Here is a 15,056-nt window from a genome sequence, read left to right as displayed (position 1 = left end):
ACAAAAAATTGAATATTTCTGCCAAAGATGACTTCTAAATATATTCATCTTTCCATACGAACCGTTGGATTTGATAAAGAGTCACAAATTATTAAGATATTGTTTAAAATCTAATACTGCTTCTTGATTCTAAATACGAGTTTCAATTACGTCCAAACGCATTGAAACGCCATTAGATTTTCTTCGTCCTACGGATAAACGTAGAAAAAGGTGATTCGCTAGGAGCGCTTCTTTTGTTTTGAGAACAATGAGCGTAAATATTCATACAATGCGCTCTAATAGGATTTATGTTGTAGCTAATGAACTAATGCATCGCAACAAACCTATTATTGATTTGTGCACGGTGAAATCATTGATATTATTGATCTTTTCTGATCGATAGAACGGAAATGGGCGATTACGACGAAGAAGCGCTCTACCCTACATCTTGACTTCATCTGCATAGAATGATCGGCAGCCAGTTGGAAGTATCAAACCAATTTCGTTAACGAATATCGAGAATAGCAGCGGTCCCAAATTGCTGCTTTAAGGAACACCTGAGTTGTTTGAAAAATATTCCGATTGATTAGAGCCAATTTTCACACAAAGCTCGATACGATTCAAAACTACGAGCTTCTCGACTTTGGCAAATAGAATGTCATGATCAAAAGCTACCTTGAGATCCGTGTAAACGACGTCCACATGTGCTCCTGCCTCCATATTCCAGGCATAGGGAAATGAAAGGAGCGAGGTTTGTTTAGACCGAACGTTTGAGGTGCAAACCATGTTTTCAGGAGAAACGTAGTTTCTACAGGTGACAAATAAAGCGTCGTTGATGATTATCTCGAATACTTTCGAGCAGGCACAAAGTGAAGTAATTGTTCGGCAATTCTCAACATTTCGCTTGCCTCCTTTCTTGAACATGAACGAAGATTTCCACCGAGGAGGAAATACACCTAGTTGTAATAAAATATTGAACAGCTTTGATGTTAATGTTAACCTAGCAGAGACACCGCGTATACCATATAAGTTATTATCTTATTAATATTATCATATTAAGCAATTCTCAACATTTCGCTTGCCTCCTTTCTTGAACATGAACGAAGATTTCCACCGAGGAGGAAATACACCTAGTTGTAATAAAATATTGAACAGCTTTGATGTTAATGTTAACCTAGCAGAGACACCGCGTATACCATATAAGTTATTATCTTATTAATATTATCATATTAAGCAATTCTCAACATTTCGCTTGCCTCCTTTCTTGAACATGAACGAAGATTTCCACCGAGGAGGAAATACACCTAGTTGTAATAAAATATTGAACAGCTTTGATGTTAATGTTTACCTAGCAGAGACACCGCGTATACCATAAGTCACCCACTATGTTAACCGCTACTGTAGTGGCGGGCTTCTCTGGACTGGGGGGCTAGCTTGGACGCTTTTACGTACCTTCAAAATAAAATAAAATAAACCTATTTGGATATTTTACTATCTTCCTGATTTTTTTTTCAAACTATTAAACAACCAAAATTCATTGCAGTAAAATTTTATTTTTTTTACTTAACCTTCTTAATGCATTAGGAAAAATTACATAGTGTTTTCGACTCGACAGCCCTGACTTTTTCCCTCCCGTAGGCCATTCAAAACCGAAGGTAGGAGAGCTTATTCGCATGCTGTGGCCCGAAGTGATGGTATCACATATTCTTTTCATTCATTCTAGCCACGTCGTACTACGTTTATATAAAGGCACTGGCATCAAGTGTGATACCGGCTGGTTTTGCCGCATTTAACTCTCAAATTAGACGATACTAGTTAGATTAAATAATGTTCATTCGTGCCGTACCTACTTTCATTGTTTTTCGATCTCCAATTTTGATTGAATGAATAACCAAAAGTAACTGTACACTGGAGTCGCTTTTTACACGGTTTTTTTACGCGTTTTTTTTACGCGGATTTCGGAATTAACACGGTTTTTTTTACGCGGTTTTCGGAATTTACGCGGTTTTGGGTTTTTTTAACGCGGATTTCAGAATTTACGCGGTGTATCGTTATATACTAGAGTCGCTTTTTACGCGGTTTTTTTACACGGTTTTTTCACGCGGTTTTTTTTACGCGAATTTCGGAGTTTACGCGGTTTTTTTACGCGGATTCCGGAATTTTCGCGGTTTCCGGAATTTACGCGATTTTTTTACGCGGGACGTATCACCCGCGTAAACAGCGACTCCATCAGTGTATTGTAGTTGGTATCATACATAATTTATGTATTGCTTCATTTTCGAAAAGGGTGAATGCTTTCATTATGGCTGTGTTCGGTTGTGTCATCAAAAGGTTTTTGGTTGTTTAGAAATACAAAAATGCGTTTTTGTAAAATAAATAAATAAATAAAAGATGTTCCATGTCGCCAAAATTTATCGAATTCATAAAAAAAAAAATACCTTGATATGTTGTCTTCGTTTTCAAGTAACTCTTTCTTTTTTTTTATTGAATTGCATTTATCTGCCTGAGTTGTTATTAATGAATGATAGTTATTATACAGTCAAACAGATGAAACTCTATAATTAATATCGGTAGTATCATTGATCATCATTTGCTATAATGTAAAAGCTAAGAGAAAAAAATATAAAACAATTATACACTGAGCGGTGGATGGTGACCTTACGGTAGTTCTTTCGAGTTTTAAGGTTTTCTTCAATTTGACACTGGAATGTTATTGTTAACATTAGAAGGACGTAAGTAATTTAATAATTGATTGGGTATTATCCCTTCTTTTTAACATTAGCTGTTCTTTCATGTTTAATTCAACCAGAACATGGTAAAAAATTAGTAATATGTGAAATAAATGAATATTTTTCTTCTTTTTTCATGAACTATGCTTCAATTGAATACGAAAGAACAGCTCATGAACAAAACAGGCAAAAACAATCATTTTCCGGATATTTTCTCTTGTCATGATCAAAGAGTAGCTCCACGCATACAAAAAGTACCGCCTCATGATAGTATTCCAACGGCTGTCGCTTTCTTTTTCCTACGACAACCTTGAGATTGAGCTATAAGCGACAACCCACAGTGAGGCTCCCTAATAAAAATTGTATGGTTAATTTGCTTAACGACGTGTTCTGGGTATCATCCAAACGATTTGTGGAATAGTTCAATGATTTGGGTTATCGTTCGTTTAAGGTTATTTTTTATTAGGGCTGTCATACGACTTGCAACGTTGCCGTCTTGTGCAGTACACGACAGCTCGTTCTTATTCATGTATTTTGTTCGTTCGGCTATGACAGCCTCGGATGGTCATTCGTAACTTTCCTCGTGCATACAACAAGCAGTCCTGCCGATTCGTTGCTGCTGTCTTTGAAATTTAGTTCGTATGTCGTGAGACTGCTGCTACCAGTGTGATGCCGAAGCTCGTGCGGTTGCTATCATGTTTGTGCTGCCCATTGCAAAATTTTCATCAGATCAGACATTCCGGCGAAAAATATAAACCTACCCGACACCAACCTGACTTCTACCACAAACGAAGTGACAGACGACTAACTGGCGAAGAAATCCATTAAAATAATGTGGTTCACTGTAATAGAATTTTCTTGGAAGCTTGTGCCATCATCCACCAGATGGGTTAGTTTTTTTGTTTTGATTTGAACAAAGTTGATTTTGTGTACAATGATTCTTTGACAGTGTGCAAAGAGTGTATCATTTTGTCATTTTTTTATGCATCTCAGTAGAGTGAAAGAGATAGAACAAAAACATTCTAATACATTTGGTGAAAATGCTAGTACAATCCAGTAGTAGTGTTGCCATGTGGTACAATCAACAATCAATACGAAACTAACGATTTTAAATTGGCTCACCACTTTAGTAGCCTATTGGTCCCAAGCAAACGATTAACGTACCCTATTCTAGTTGAAATTCTATTACTACACTATGTTTGTTTTGATTCGCTATGAAAGTTTGACAGATAACATCAGGGGTGTGTGGATTCATGCAGAACATGCAGGGGTGAGTGAAATAGCTTGGGACTGCTTGGGACCGTTGTTCTGGTACTGAGTGAGCCAAAAATAATAATGATTTTCATCGGGACCCAGTGGTCTTAGAGTTACCTCTATGGTACAATCCAGTAGTAGTGGTGTTGCCATGTGGTACACTGAAAAATTGTAATAGCAGGTTAGTCACCAAAGTTTTCGAGCCGCTCCGTCTGTCACTTCGTTTGTGGAATTTACTATGCGCGCCACAGGTGGTGGTACTACCAACTACGAAACGTTTAAATTGGCCGTTGAATGCGTGTTCGATGAACAACTTGCGAGTATTATGCTATTAAGATTCATATCAAGGTGTACTCGAGAGTGCTCTCAAGTTCACCTTCAGTGAAAACACAGAGTGTCGGCCTGCGGTGTAAACAGCGATGATTATAATTGGATTAATACTGAACCTGTAGATGGTGACAAATAAATGTCCAAATGTTTGATGAGTTTCCACACTGCAGTGCTGTTAATTTTCATTTCATTCGATTGCAGATGAACCGATACAACCATTCAATCAATTCTGTGAAAACGAATTCTCACATGACCATAATTTGAATAGCCCCTTTCTCATTTGAAGCTCATTGTCACTGTCAATTGAGTCACTCACTATCATTTGATATACACGGTAATAGCAATCGGTTGGCTCACTACTTGACTAGCCTATTGGTCCCAAGCAAATCGATTAACGTATCCCATTCCAGTCGAAATTCTAGTACTACACTATGTTTGTTTTGATTCGCTATGAACGTTTGACAGATAAAATGAGGGGGGCTCGTGGATTTGCCTATGTTTCGGGGGGTGCATCGATTAGCTTGGACCGAAGATAGTACCAGAGCTGAGCCAAAAAGTTGAGCACGTTTCTTCGGGACCTTCTGGTCTTAGATTTACCTCTATGGTAATAGCAAAAAACTCTTTTATGACTATAAAGTACGCATTTTTGAAAGAAAACGGGACTACCCAAAAAATGACTATAATTTTACACATTTATGAGTAATTGCTAGTACAAAAATGAATGACACTGGAGTATGGAAGAAATGAATGACAGTGGAGTATGGAAGAAACGATGTCGACCAAATGTCGTTTGTTGTCGGGTCAACATCAGGTTGAGGGTTTGGTAGAAGTCAGGTTGGTGTCGGGTTGGCTTAGCATTTTCGCCGGAATGTCGACCAGTGCTCGGTTTATGTGTAGGTTACACTCAATTGGGTTCCTTAATTTTGAAAAATGTATCGTTTTTTATACATCATCTGAAAGAGCTTCGTTTTCGGAGCACAGCGATATTTTTTTCGAACCCACACACTTTCATCTCGATTTTTAAATCAAGATTTAAAGAATTCCAATTTACTACTGAGCTTTGTATCAAATTAGTTAATTTAAAGAACATATCAATCATTTCAAGAAATCGCGACCGTACTGAACAAATTCTATACTACAAAAGCTCAAAAGCGTTTGACAAGCTCTACCGAATTGCGAATCATTTCTGCGTAAGCTCCGTAGACGTAGGCGCGTTAATTCCGACAGTCTCGGAGCGGCTCGAAAACTTTGGTGACTAACCTGCTATTTCAATTTTTCAGTGTACCACATGGCAACACCACTACTACTAGATTGTACCACATGGCAACACTTCTACTGGATTGTACTAGCATTTTCACCAAATGTATTAGAATGTTTTTGTTCTATCTCTTTCACTCTACTGAGATGCATAAAAAAATGACAAAATGATACACTCTTTGCACACTGTCAAAGAATCACTGTACACAAAATCAACTTTGTTCAAATCAAAACAAAAAAATTAACCCATCTGGTGGATGATGGCACAAGCTTCCAAGAAAATTCTATTACAGTGAACCACATTATTTTAATGGATTTCTTCGCCAGTTAGTCGTCTTCAGCCAGTTTCGTCACTTCGTTTGTGGTACTACAACGCGGCTTTCAAAGAAAGGAGTAACAAGTGTGATACTATCATTGCTGGACTAGATCTTTGGTTTTCTCATGTAGTGGTTCATCAGAGAGGGGAAGCTTAGTAATCCCCATTGCCTGCCCATGGCGCCATTCAATCTCGGCATGAGCCAGCAACGCCGACCATAAACCTACCTTCTCCAACATCCACTTAAAAGCACGAAATTAAGCCAGCCCACCAACAGCAAGGTGCAAAAACTAGCCAAGGGGAGGGACGTGAATTAAACTTAATTTTGGGTAGAATATACTTAAGAGTAGGTAATTTTGTTGCTGGTGTTAAATGAAACTACTATATGCGATTTACTCAAATTTGGGTTACTGGGCTGAACCCCAAAATTGTGGGAAAAGTACTTAATTTTGGGTAGTTTTTCATCTCCGTGTATGGCAATGGATTTCGGGAATAATTCTTAACACGGATGATTGATATAAAAGAACTTTTTTACGATACTCATGAAACAATAACAGCATACTTCAACATCAACGGCTATTACCTGGATAAAATTAAACGGCTACCGATTTCCCGGAAGCGGTAGTAATCCGAATCCCGAACTTCCAGATCGTGCACCGCGTGTGGCTGATTTTGCAGCAGTTTTGCTGGAGCTTGCCCCTCTACCACGAGTGCTGGTGGTTTTTGCTCGTGCTTTCGATTTTGTTCGGCCTTTCCGAAAACGTTTCGCGCCACGGCCACCGGAACCCCAGCTTCGTCTTCGTTTCGAGCCACTAGCTCCAGCAGAATTACTTACTGAAGCCTCCCGCGCCAATCGTCCCCAGTCTGTAGTATCACTATTCTCACTATCACTGGAATCATCTTCAACATCTAGCATAAGACACAATTTTTCTGCGGCATAGTTCTGAGTGATCTCTAGCAATTGTTGACCGTACTTTTCGAAGTTGGCCTTCGTAACATGTGGCAATGCCAACATTTCGGCTTGCGTCTCCGGTAGTCGCTCCGCCATAGCTTTCAGGGCTTGCATGTTCATAACGGAAGCAAGGGTAACATTCTTTTGAGCTGCAAGCGCTCGGCAAATGTCCAGTAGATCATTGTAGCAACGCTCCTGCAGTTCCTTAAGCTGCGTTTTGCTTTGGCTGTCGAGTTTTGCCTCATTGCCGACAGCAATTTGTTGTATCTTCTTGGTCGTTGTTTTCTCTTTCGTAGAGAAGTTTATCCGCACTTCACGGTTCATGAGCTTCTCTATTTTGGATCCAATTTTGATGTACGCTTGAGGAATATCGTTGGAAAAAATTAAATCTTCTTTAAGGTAGTCCTCAATGACCAGCTTGTGCATTAGCCGTTGAATGTCGCTTCGATCCCATGACTTCAGACGACCATGATATGGCGTCCGATGGTGGTTGTTGTCGATAACCTTCTTCTGCTCACTTCCTTTGAACACTTCTGCAAGATGCAAAAGTGTAAAACGACTTGCACAGGCGCACAAATCGCGCACACTCTTCACTATAGCAATGCAGTCATCCGTTACATCGACGGTTTTGTATTCTCCCTGCATTAGACAGTTGTCACAAGCAGTGGCACGATTTTCCAGACATTGCTCTCGAGTGAAATGTTCCGCAAAGTAATCTAGTTGCAGGGCTCGTCGACAGTCCGTTACATTTTCGCAATAGTTGACCATCCGGAAGAGATTGTGCAAATGAACCTGTTTCGCCTCGAAAGGGATCGATTTGCCATCTGTTAGAAAAAAAAAACATTAATATCTAATTCATTGAAGCACGTTCTACACTCTTACGGTCCATCATTTTTCTATAACGTAACATGTCCGAATAGTTGTAGAACAAGATGCAACTAGATGGTTCACCATCTCGACCAGCTCTTCCGGCCTCCTGGTAGTAGCCTTCGATACTCTTAGGCATCGAATGATGAATAACGTAGCGTACATCTGGCTTGTCTATACCCATACCGAAGGCAATGGTTGCGCATACTACCTTGGTTTTATCTGTGATCCAATCCTTCTGGTTTGATTCTCTCTGCAAATCCGATAGGCCGGCATGATAGCTTTTGGCTGCGATACCAGCCCTCTGCATCTCGGATGCAAGTTGATCGCAATCCTTCTTCGACAAGCAATAGACAATACCGGATGCACGTGGGAACTTTTTCTTGATCAGTTCGATGATTTCCGCTTTGGTTGCGGCGCCCTGCTTCGGTCGGATGATATATTTCAGATTTGGTCGATTGAAACTACAGAGGAACCATTTTGTATTACGGGTCAACCTTAGCTGTTTCAAAACATCAATTCTAACTCGAGGATTAGCCGTGGCCGTTAGTGCCATGATGGGAACCTACGATACATATTTATTGAGGTCAAATCCAATTTACTATGCGATGCGATACCGCTAACTTACCGATGGAAACTGCTCTCTCAGTACCGACAACTTTTTATAGTCTGGACGGAAATCATGACCCCAGGCAGAAACACAATGGGCTTCGTCTATAACAAATCTCGCCATTTGCTTCATTCTAAACAGGCCAGTCAGAACGTTTTGAAATCGCCCTGAAGAGGAAATCTTCTCCGGAGTGACGTAGAGCAATTTAAGCACCGGTCTTGAGCTCTGCAAATCGTTGTAAATCTTCTGCTGATCTGCGTAAGATACGTCCCCAGATAGATGAGCCGCCGGAATATCCAGTGAACTGAGCTTGTTTACTTGATCTAAAATCAAAGATTTTAGCGGACTGACCACTATCGTGACGCCCTCTGTGAGTAGAGCGGGCAGTTGGTAACAAAGAGATTTGCCTCCGCCCGTTGGCATCAACACGAAGCAATCATGCCCCAACAGGGTAGCATTTATCACCTGCAGCTGGTTAGGACGGTAAGATCGAAGACCAAACGTTTCGTGAAACACGATTTTCATTTGTTCTGAATGGGGATGGTTCATTCCATCGAACTCTCCGCTTAATCCATCGTTTCGTACCCCAGAGTGGAAATTTCCCAACGAATTCTGAGCTCTCGGTTGGTAACTGGAAGCAGTCGATACTTGACTATCAACGTCGTCCAAAAGTCGACAAAGGGAAGCATCAGATTTGGATTGGTTGCACTGATTGGAAGATGTACTCGGGAGACCCTCCGATGCATCAGTAATACTGATCACGTCACTATTCTCAAACTGAGACGCATCGTAGACCTGCCAGCCATCGTCGTCCAGCTGGGTGTCAACGTTTTCGATAAACTGCGTATTACGTAGTGATGTTTCTTGAGCGCTGAAAGTGATACGTGGTTCCGGTCGGCGAAATGAACTCTCGGGAGTCACCAAATCTATCGAGCTCAAATTAGTCTGATTGGAACGTCCGGTGTCTATGAGTTCTGCTTCCCGAATGTTGTTCATTATACTTTCTATATCGTCTTCGTCATCTTCCCTAGAACGATTTCCGTTTTCCTTCACTTCCGATAATGCCGTGCTATCGGACGAGTTGAGCATTGTCCCAAATATAGGTTTTTTGAATACAAATGCACCGGATTGCGAAGCAGCGGACTCTTTTGGAGTTTCTCCAGGAAGAGTACTGTCCACAAAATCATTCTCTTGTTCAACAAAGTTCACATCATTCAGAACAGTGTCTTTTATACTACTGCTTGGGCACATTGCATCATAGTCATCAAAGCCATTGCTTTTGCTGCGGCTCTTCCTTGATCCAGTTACAGAGTGAGTTTTAAAATTTTCCAACGCTTTCTCGTTCACTCTAATTTTGCCCTTAACGTTCTCAACTAATGATTTAAGCTTGCTGAACGTGTCCATGCGGAAGCCTTGTACAGAACCGAAACATTCGGTTGGCAGTTGATCGCAGATGCTGTAGAATTTTTCCAATAGTGACTTGTACGTATCTTGCAACGATTGGGAGTTTTTCTTCAGTTCCGCCTTCGATCCTCCGTTAAATTTAAAACTAGGACTGTTCAAAATATCAACCATATAATCGTCCAAAGCGGGATCAAAATTTACACTCGTGTTTTTCTTCGTGGAACTGAACAGACGATCTAGGTATGTAGAAATGCTCTCTGGGGTTGTTGGTGGTTTATGAATATTTGGCTTGTTTGGTTTTTCAACTGCTGCCTTGGTAAGCGGGGAGTTATTCTGGTTGTTTATCTTTTTTTCTGATAGTGAAGCTGCATCAGTCTTAGGAGAAATAATCTTGTTCACTTGTAGTCGGGAAGGGAGTTTTGTCTTGAATAGTGATCTCTGTGAGGTAGATTGCTCTCCTTTGGCAGCTTCAGACGATTTTTTCTGTATAAAAGAAAAGCTTGTTGAACCGATCGGGGTAGAACTGGAAGGCTTATCGTGTTTTGTTTCAAACGGATCGTCGTCATAGGTAAGAGGTGTTTTGTTTAGATTGATTGGCTTTTTCAACGGTTCGCTTAAACCAGACAGCAATGAAGCAGCTTTAGGTACCTTGTACTGAAATTTTCCGATTTTACTCGCACCGTCCTGATCCGTAGCTTTCTTTGCAGGACTTATTTTGGCTAAATTCTCTTCCAATTTTTTCGTAGCTTGTTGATATCGAGAATCGTTCTCTAGATCTAACTCCAGATTCATCGCAATTTTTGAGGCTTCTGTACAATATTTCGTTACTAGAAGATCGTATTCATCCATCTGGTCAACTTTATCAGCCACTCTGTCGGAATAATTATTCTTTATTTTTTGTGATGCTTTAACCTTAGTTTTTAATGTGATTAGTTCAACGGTTGATGATTGTTTCGCCTGCAATTAAAGACATGTAACATAAGTTTCCGAAAACAATTCAGTTACTTATGAAATGTTACCTTCGGGAACTTAGGTTTGAAAATACTGGGTGAACGCAATTTGGCTTCCTCGTCTGGTCCGGCAACGGGATTTAAACCGTCTCTAACATCGATGCTTTCCGTTAAGTTGCTACTTAGAGGTAAATTGCAATTCAAAATTTGGTAGTACCTACACATAATATGTATCCATAACTTGTTACCTTTCTAGAGCCGTCTTTTCTTTTTTGGCCATGAAAGCCATCAAGCTTGTCTGTTTCTTCGGGTCATTTTTTGAAAGAGCCGCCGACAAAGAGAATGGTTTTCGAGACATTGTGGCTTAGAGTTATCACTTACTAATACTTATTGAACTTTTATTAGTAGATCCAGATCAAAATTTAACAAATATGCGAAACACACATTTTGCACGGCAAAACACGCAGTCTGCCATTATTTCTAGATAGAGCTGGAATCAGGGCGTAAGAGCTTTTGTAAACAATGACTTATGCATGCTCACTGTCGATTTATAGAAAGTCAAGCCTCGCTCACGCAAATAAACGTCACTATCGAGTAGGGGAAGACTTCCCCTTCCTGTTGGTTATGTTGGTTGCGTGGGCGTGCCTTGAGTTTCGAGAAATCATCTAGAGAAGTCATTGTTTACAATAGTTGTTACGCCCTAATTCCAGCTCTATCAAGATTTGTTTACGCTTATTTTATTCGGCGGCCTGAGATTCTATCGCGTCTTTTTTTCAAAAAGACCAATCTATACTGTACATTGATCGATTATCTTCACTGTAACTGGAAAGTACCCATTAATGGATGAAAAAGTGCCCATTTCGAAGTAAAGTAGATAAACTAATTTTAATGCGTAATACGTCTTTACCCATTAATGGGTAAGGAGCTTGTACGTCAAATCATGGGGTTCTTTTTTACTCATTTTTAAATAATTATTGGCTTTATAAAATGGGTACAAAGTACCCACTTTTAGAAATCCTTGCACGGTTAGAAAAAGTACCCAAAAATAAGTTCTTTTCACTCATCTCGGCACTATTGACACAAACGAAGTGACAGACGACTAACTGGCGAAGAAATCCATTTAAATAATGTGGTTCACTGTTATTGGCAAATCAAAGTTGGCACGCGTGGAGAATAGAAGAACTATGAAAGTGATGATGGTTTCAAAATTTTCCACGGGGAAGTATACGAGTGCAATCTTAAAATGCTTTTATTTTGTGAATGGAGCATTTTATTTAAATCTGGTAAGTGCTACGTTAGTAGAAAACTTCAGGACTACTCAATAGACATATAATACAGAAAACTTAATTTCTTTTCAGATTTTTAGGTGTAAACATAGACTTCCGCTTTTCTACCACTGTAGCAGTAACCAGATTTAAATAAAATGCTCCATTTTCAAAATAAAAGCATTTTAAGATTGCACTCGTATACTTCCCCGTGCAAAATTTTGAAACCATCATCACTTTCATAGTTCTTCTATTCTCCACGAGTGCCAACTTTGATTTGCCAATAGAGTTGTTCATTATTGTTCATGATCGAATCATGTTAACAATAAATAAATGAAAAATACGATAAAAATCATTGTAACAACATTTTATTATGTTCATTCATTGCACACCCTAATAAAAAAATACCATAAACGAACGATAACCCAAATCATTGAACTATTCCACAAATGGTTTGGATGATACCCCGAACACGTCGTTAAGCTAATTAACCATAACATTTTTATTAGGACAGCTAGGTAGCAGGTTTATGTGGATGTTGGGGTTCTGGTCCGAGATGCGGGGACCTGTCGGGGTGAGTGTCCGGAGGTTCCAGTTTAGTAAAACCAGTGAAACTTTGTGATATTAGCGTAGTTTTGTCGTTTCTAACGCTGGTCCTCATACCGGCCTCTTTCTACGTTCGGTGTTGGAGAAGGGGGGGGGGGGCTGGATGTGGAATAGATTCAAAATCCATTTCGGATTTTCGTTTTTCTTCTGACGTCAGTTGTGGAGGAGGATGATACAGGGATCGGCATCACAAACGACAGAGTGACGTCGATACTGTAGGGTTCCTCCGGTTTTATCGAGCTGGAACTTTTTTAAGACCCTTACCTAGGTGGGTTTCCGGATCCATGACTTCGGTTTTGCTACGGGCCGATTCCAGTTGATTGGCAAAGCTGGGGCAATTTTTTCCGAAAGAAGGAAAAAAAGCCAGGGCACGCTAAAAATCGTTTACCCAAATTCTATATTGTTGAAATAAACATGTATTTGACTTTAATTCCGAGTTTAATTCAAACATTTATATTTTTGTTGCAAACATTTTTTAAATTTATTTTGAATTATTCATGTGTTTATAAAATAAACATTTATATTTTTGATATAAATGAAGAAAATTCGGTTCCGTGGTGTAATAGAGGTCAAAAAGATAACAATTTTCCTCATTGGGTTCCAAATGCTGAGAATCCCACCACGCATGCTATCACGGGTTATTAAATATATAGACGTAAACTTGAAGAACTACAATGGTAAACATTTGCTGCGTCGCGGCCATCGGTCTTCTCGTTCATTTACCGGCAGATTGCTTCTTCCGATGAAATGCCGAATATGTCGATAAATAACATAAAAATTGCCATCTGTCACCTGGCGTGTCTCGAACTCTCTTTAACCAGCGATGCAAATTGATAACAAGGAGATTATAAATGTGCATCGATGGCAATCTTTGTTGTTCTTTGTCAAAGTTCAAAGCTACGATGAAATCAGTATTTAAATATTTATTGATGAATATTTGTAAAGAATACTAAAGTCCATGTGACAAATCGAAATTAAAAGAAATTTAGTATGGCACCTTTATAGATTACTATATCATATGACCGATGAAGAAATAATCTTAAATGTAAGTATCGATCTAGGTATCGATCAATAAAAAATTTTAAATGTGTACATCAAAATCATAGAAAATTTAAAGTAAAGAATTGCCGACATAAATCTTTATCTCTGTATAAAGAACTTTGAAGAAGTTTCACGAACGGTTGGTCGGGGTGTTATAGAGGTTGCTGACGTTTATCGTACGCACACTACGTTACGTATACGTATACGCAAAATGTTTTCATCGGGAAAAAAAAAATCATAGCGGAAAATTTTCCGATGAAACAAATCACTGACACAATCACACTTCAGCAATCTCTATGGTAAAGGTTGGTAAATGTGCCTTATTTACTCATTGGTACGGTTACGGTACGGTTACGTAAACGCAATTAGTGACGACACTTGTATCGTACACAGAAAAACAAAACTACCCACCGCTTGGGTTTTTTTAACTCAAATTTGAGTTATTTGACCTCTGCCCGTTTCATTTTCTCTCGCTATTGTTGTCAAAAATAGAACGAAAGATTCGACTCAACCGTCTAGTTCCGTACGAGAAGCCAAAATTGAGTAATAAAATGCGATATACCCAAATTTGAGTTAATTGAACTAAATTTTGGGTAGAAAAAATTGAAAATAACTTAGCGATGGGTAATTTTTTGTGCCGTCCTTAAATGCAAACTACTTTGAGCCGGTTTACCCAAATTTGGCTTATCGTACGGAACATGGGCGATGAGTGAAAAGAACTTAATTTTGGGTTGTTTTGAATTTCTGTGATACAGTGGTTTCACTCATGGTGGTAAGCTCCAACCGGTATTATCCTCGGATTAAATCCCGATCAAGGATGTCCGGCTGGTTTGATGTCGACATCAGAGTTAATCAATATAACTCTGAGCAAACATTTTTCAGATCAGGGACGGTATTAAAAGTTAATCCGAGTTGGAGCTTACCGCCATCACACAACTTAACTGATTGCTCAACACGGTAACCGCAAAATACCCAATAATGACTACAAAGTAAGCATTTTCGAGGGAGACTGGGACTACCCATTAAATGAGTAAAAATATTACCCATTTATGAGTATTTGTTACTCAAAAATGAATACTTACTACTTGTTTTTGTAGTTGTAATTACTCATAAATGGGTAAAATTTTACTCATTTAATGGGTAGTCTCAGTTTCCCTCGAAAATGCTTACTTTGTAGTCATTATTGGGTATTTTGCGGTTACCGTGAACATGTCATTGGGCCGTATGAATAAAAAGAGTTTACTATACTTTCCCTAGAGTCGGTGTATAATGAGTCACGCCAAGAGTGAAGCCAACAATCAATACGAAACTAACGATTTTAAATTGGCTCACCACTTTAGTAGCCTATTGGTCCCAAGCAAACGATTAACGTACCCTATTCTAGTCGAAATTCTATTACTACACTATGTTTGTTTTGATTCGCTATGAAAGTTTGACAGATAACATCAGGGGTGTGTGGATTCATGCAGAACATGCAGGGGTGAGTGAAATAGCTT

At 39.3% G+C, this 15,056-nt stretch overlaps 1 protein-coding gene across 2 annotated transcripts; it reads right to left on the bottom strand.

The window, feature by feature from the left end:
* Positions 1 to 6,415: 6,415 nt before the first annotated feature.
* On the bottom strand, positions 6,416 to 11,116 carry LOC135713819 (recQ-like DNA helicase Blm). 2 transcript variants are annotated; one of them, XM_065237053.1, is made up of 5 exons: positions 10,897 to 11,116; positions 10,718 to 10,829; positions 8,313 to 10,655; positions 7,700 to 8,249; positions 6,416 to 7,641 (listed from the first exon to the last, which is right to left on the bottom strand). In XM_065237053.1, exons 1-5 carry the CDS (start codon positions 11,004 to 11,006, stop codon positions 6,467 to 6,469), a joined length of 4,290 nt encoding a protein of 1,429 aa, XP_065093125.1. In that variant the 5' UTR covers positions 11,007 to 11,116; the 3' UTR covers positions 6,416 to 6,466. The 2 variants fall into 2 exon arrangements, with proteins under 2 accessions (XP_065093125.1, XP_065093126.1); XM_065237054.1 differs by having other exon boundaries at positions 10,718 to 10,826.
* Between the last annotated feature and the right edge of the window lie 3,940 nt (positions 11,117 to 15,056).

This window comes from Ochlerotatus camptorhynchus, unplaced genomic scaffold, assembly GCF_037179485.1.
Source record: "Ochlerotatus camptorhynchus isolate MF236.1 unplaced genomic scaffold, CSIRO-AGI_Acam_v1.1 ptg000586l, whole genome shotgun sequence".
Classification (NCBI taxonomy): domain Eukaryota; kingdom Metazoa; phylum Arthropoda; class Insecta; order Diptera; family Culicidae; genus Ochlerotatus; species Ochlerotatus camptorhynchus.
The sequence above is the reverse complement of the archived record's forward strand: the minus strand, read 5'-3'. Positions and strand labels throughout refer to the sequence as shown.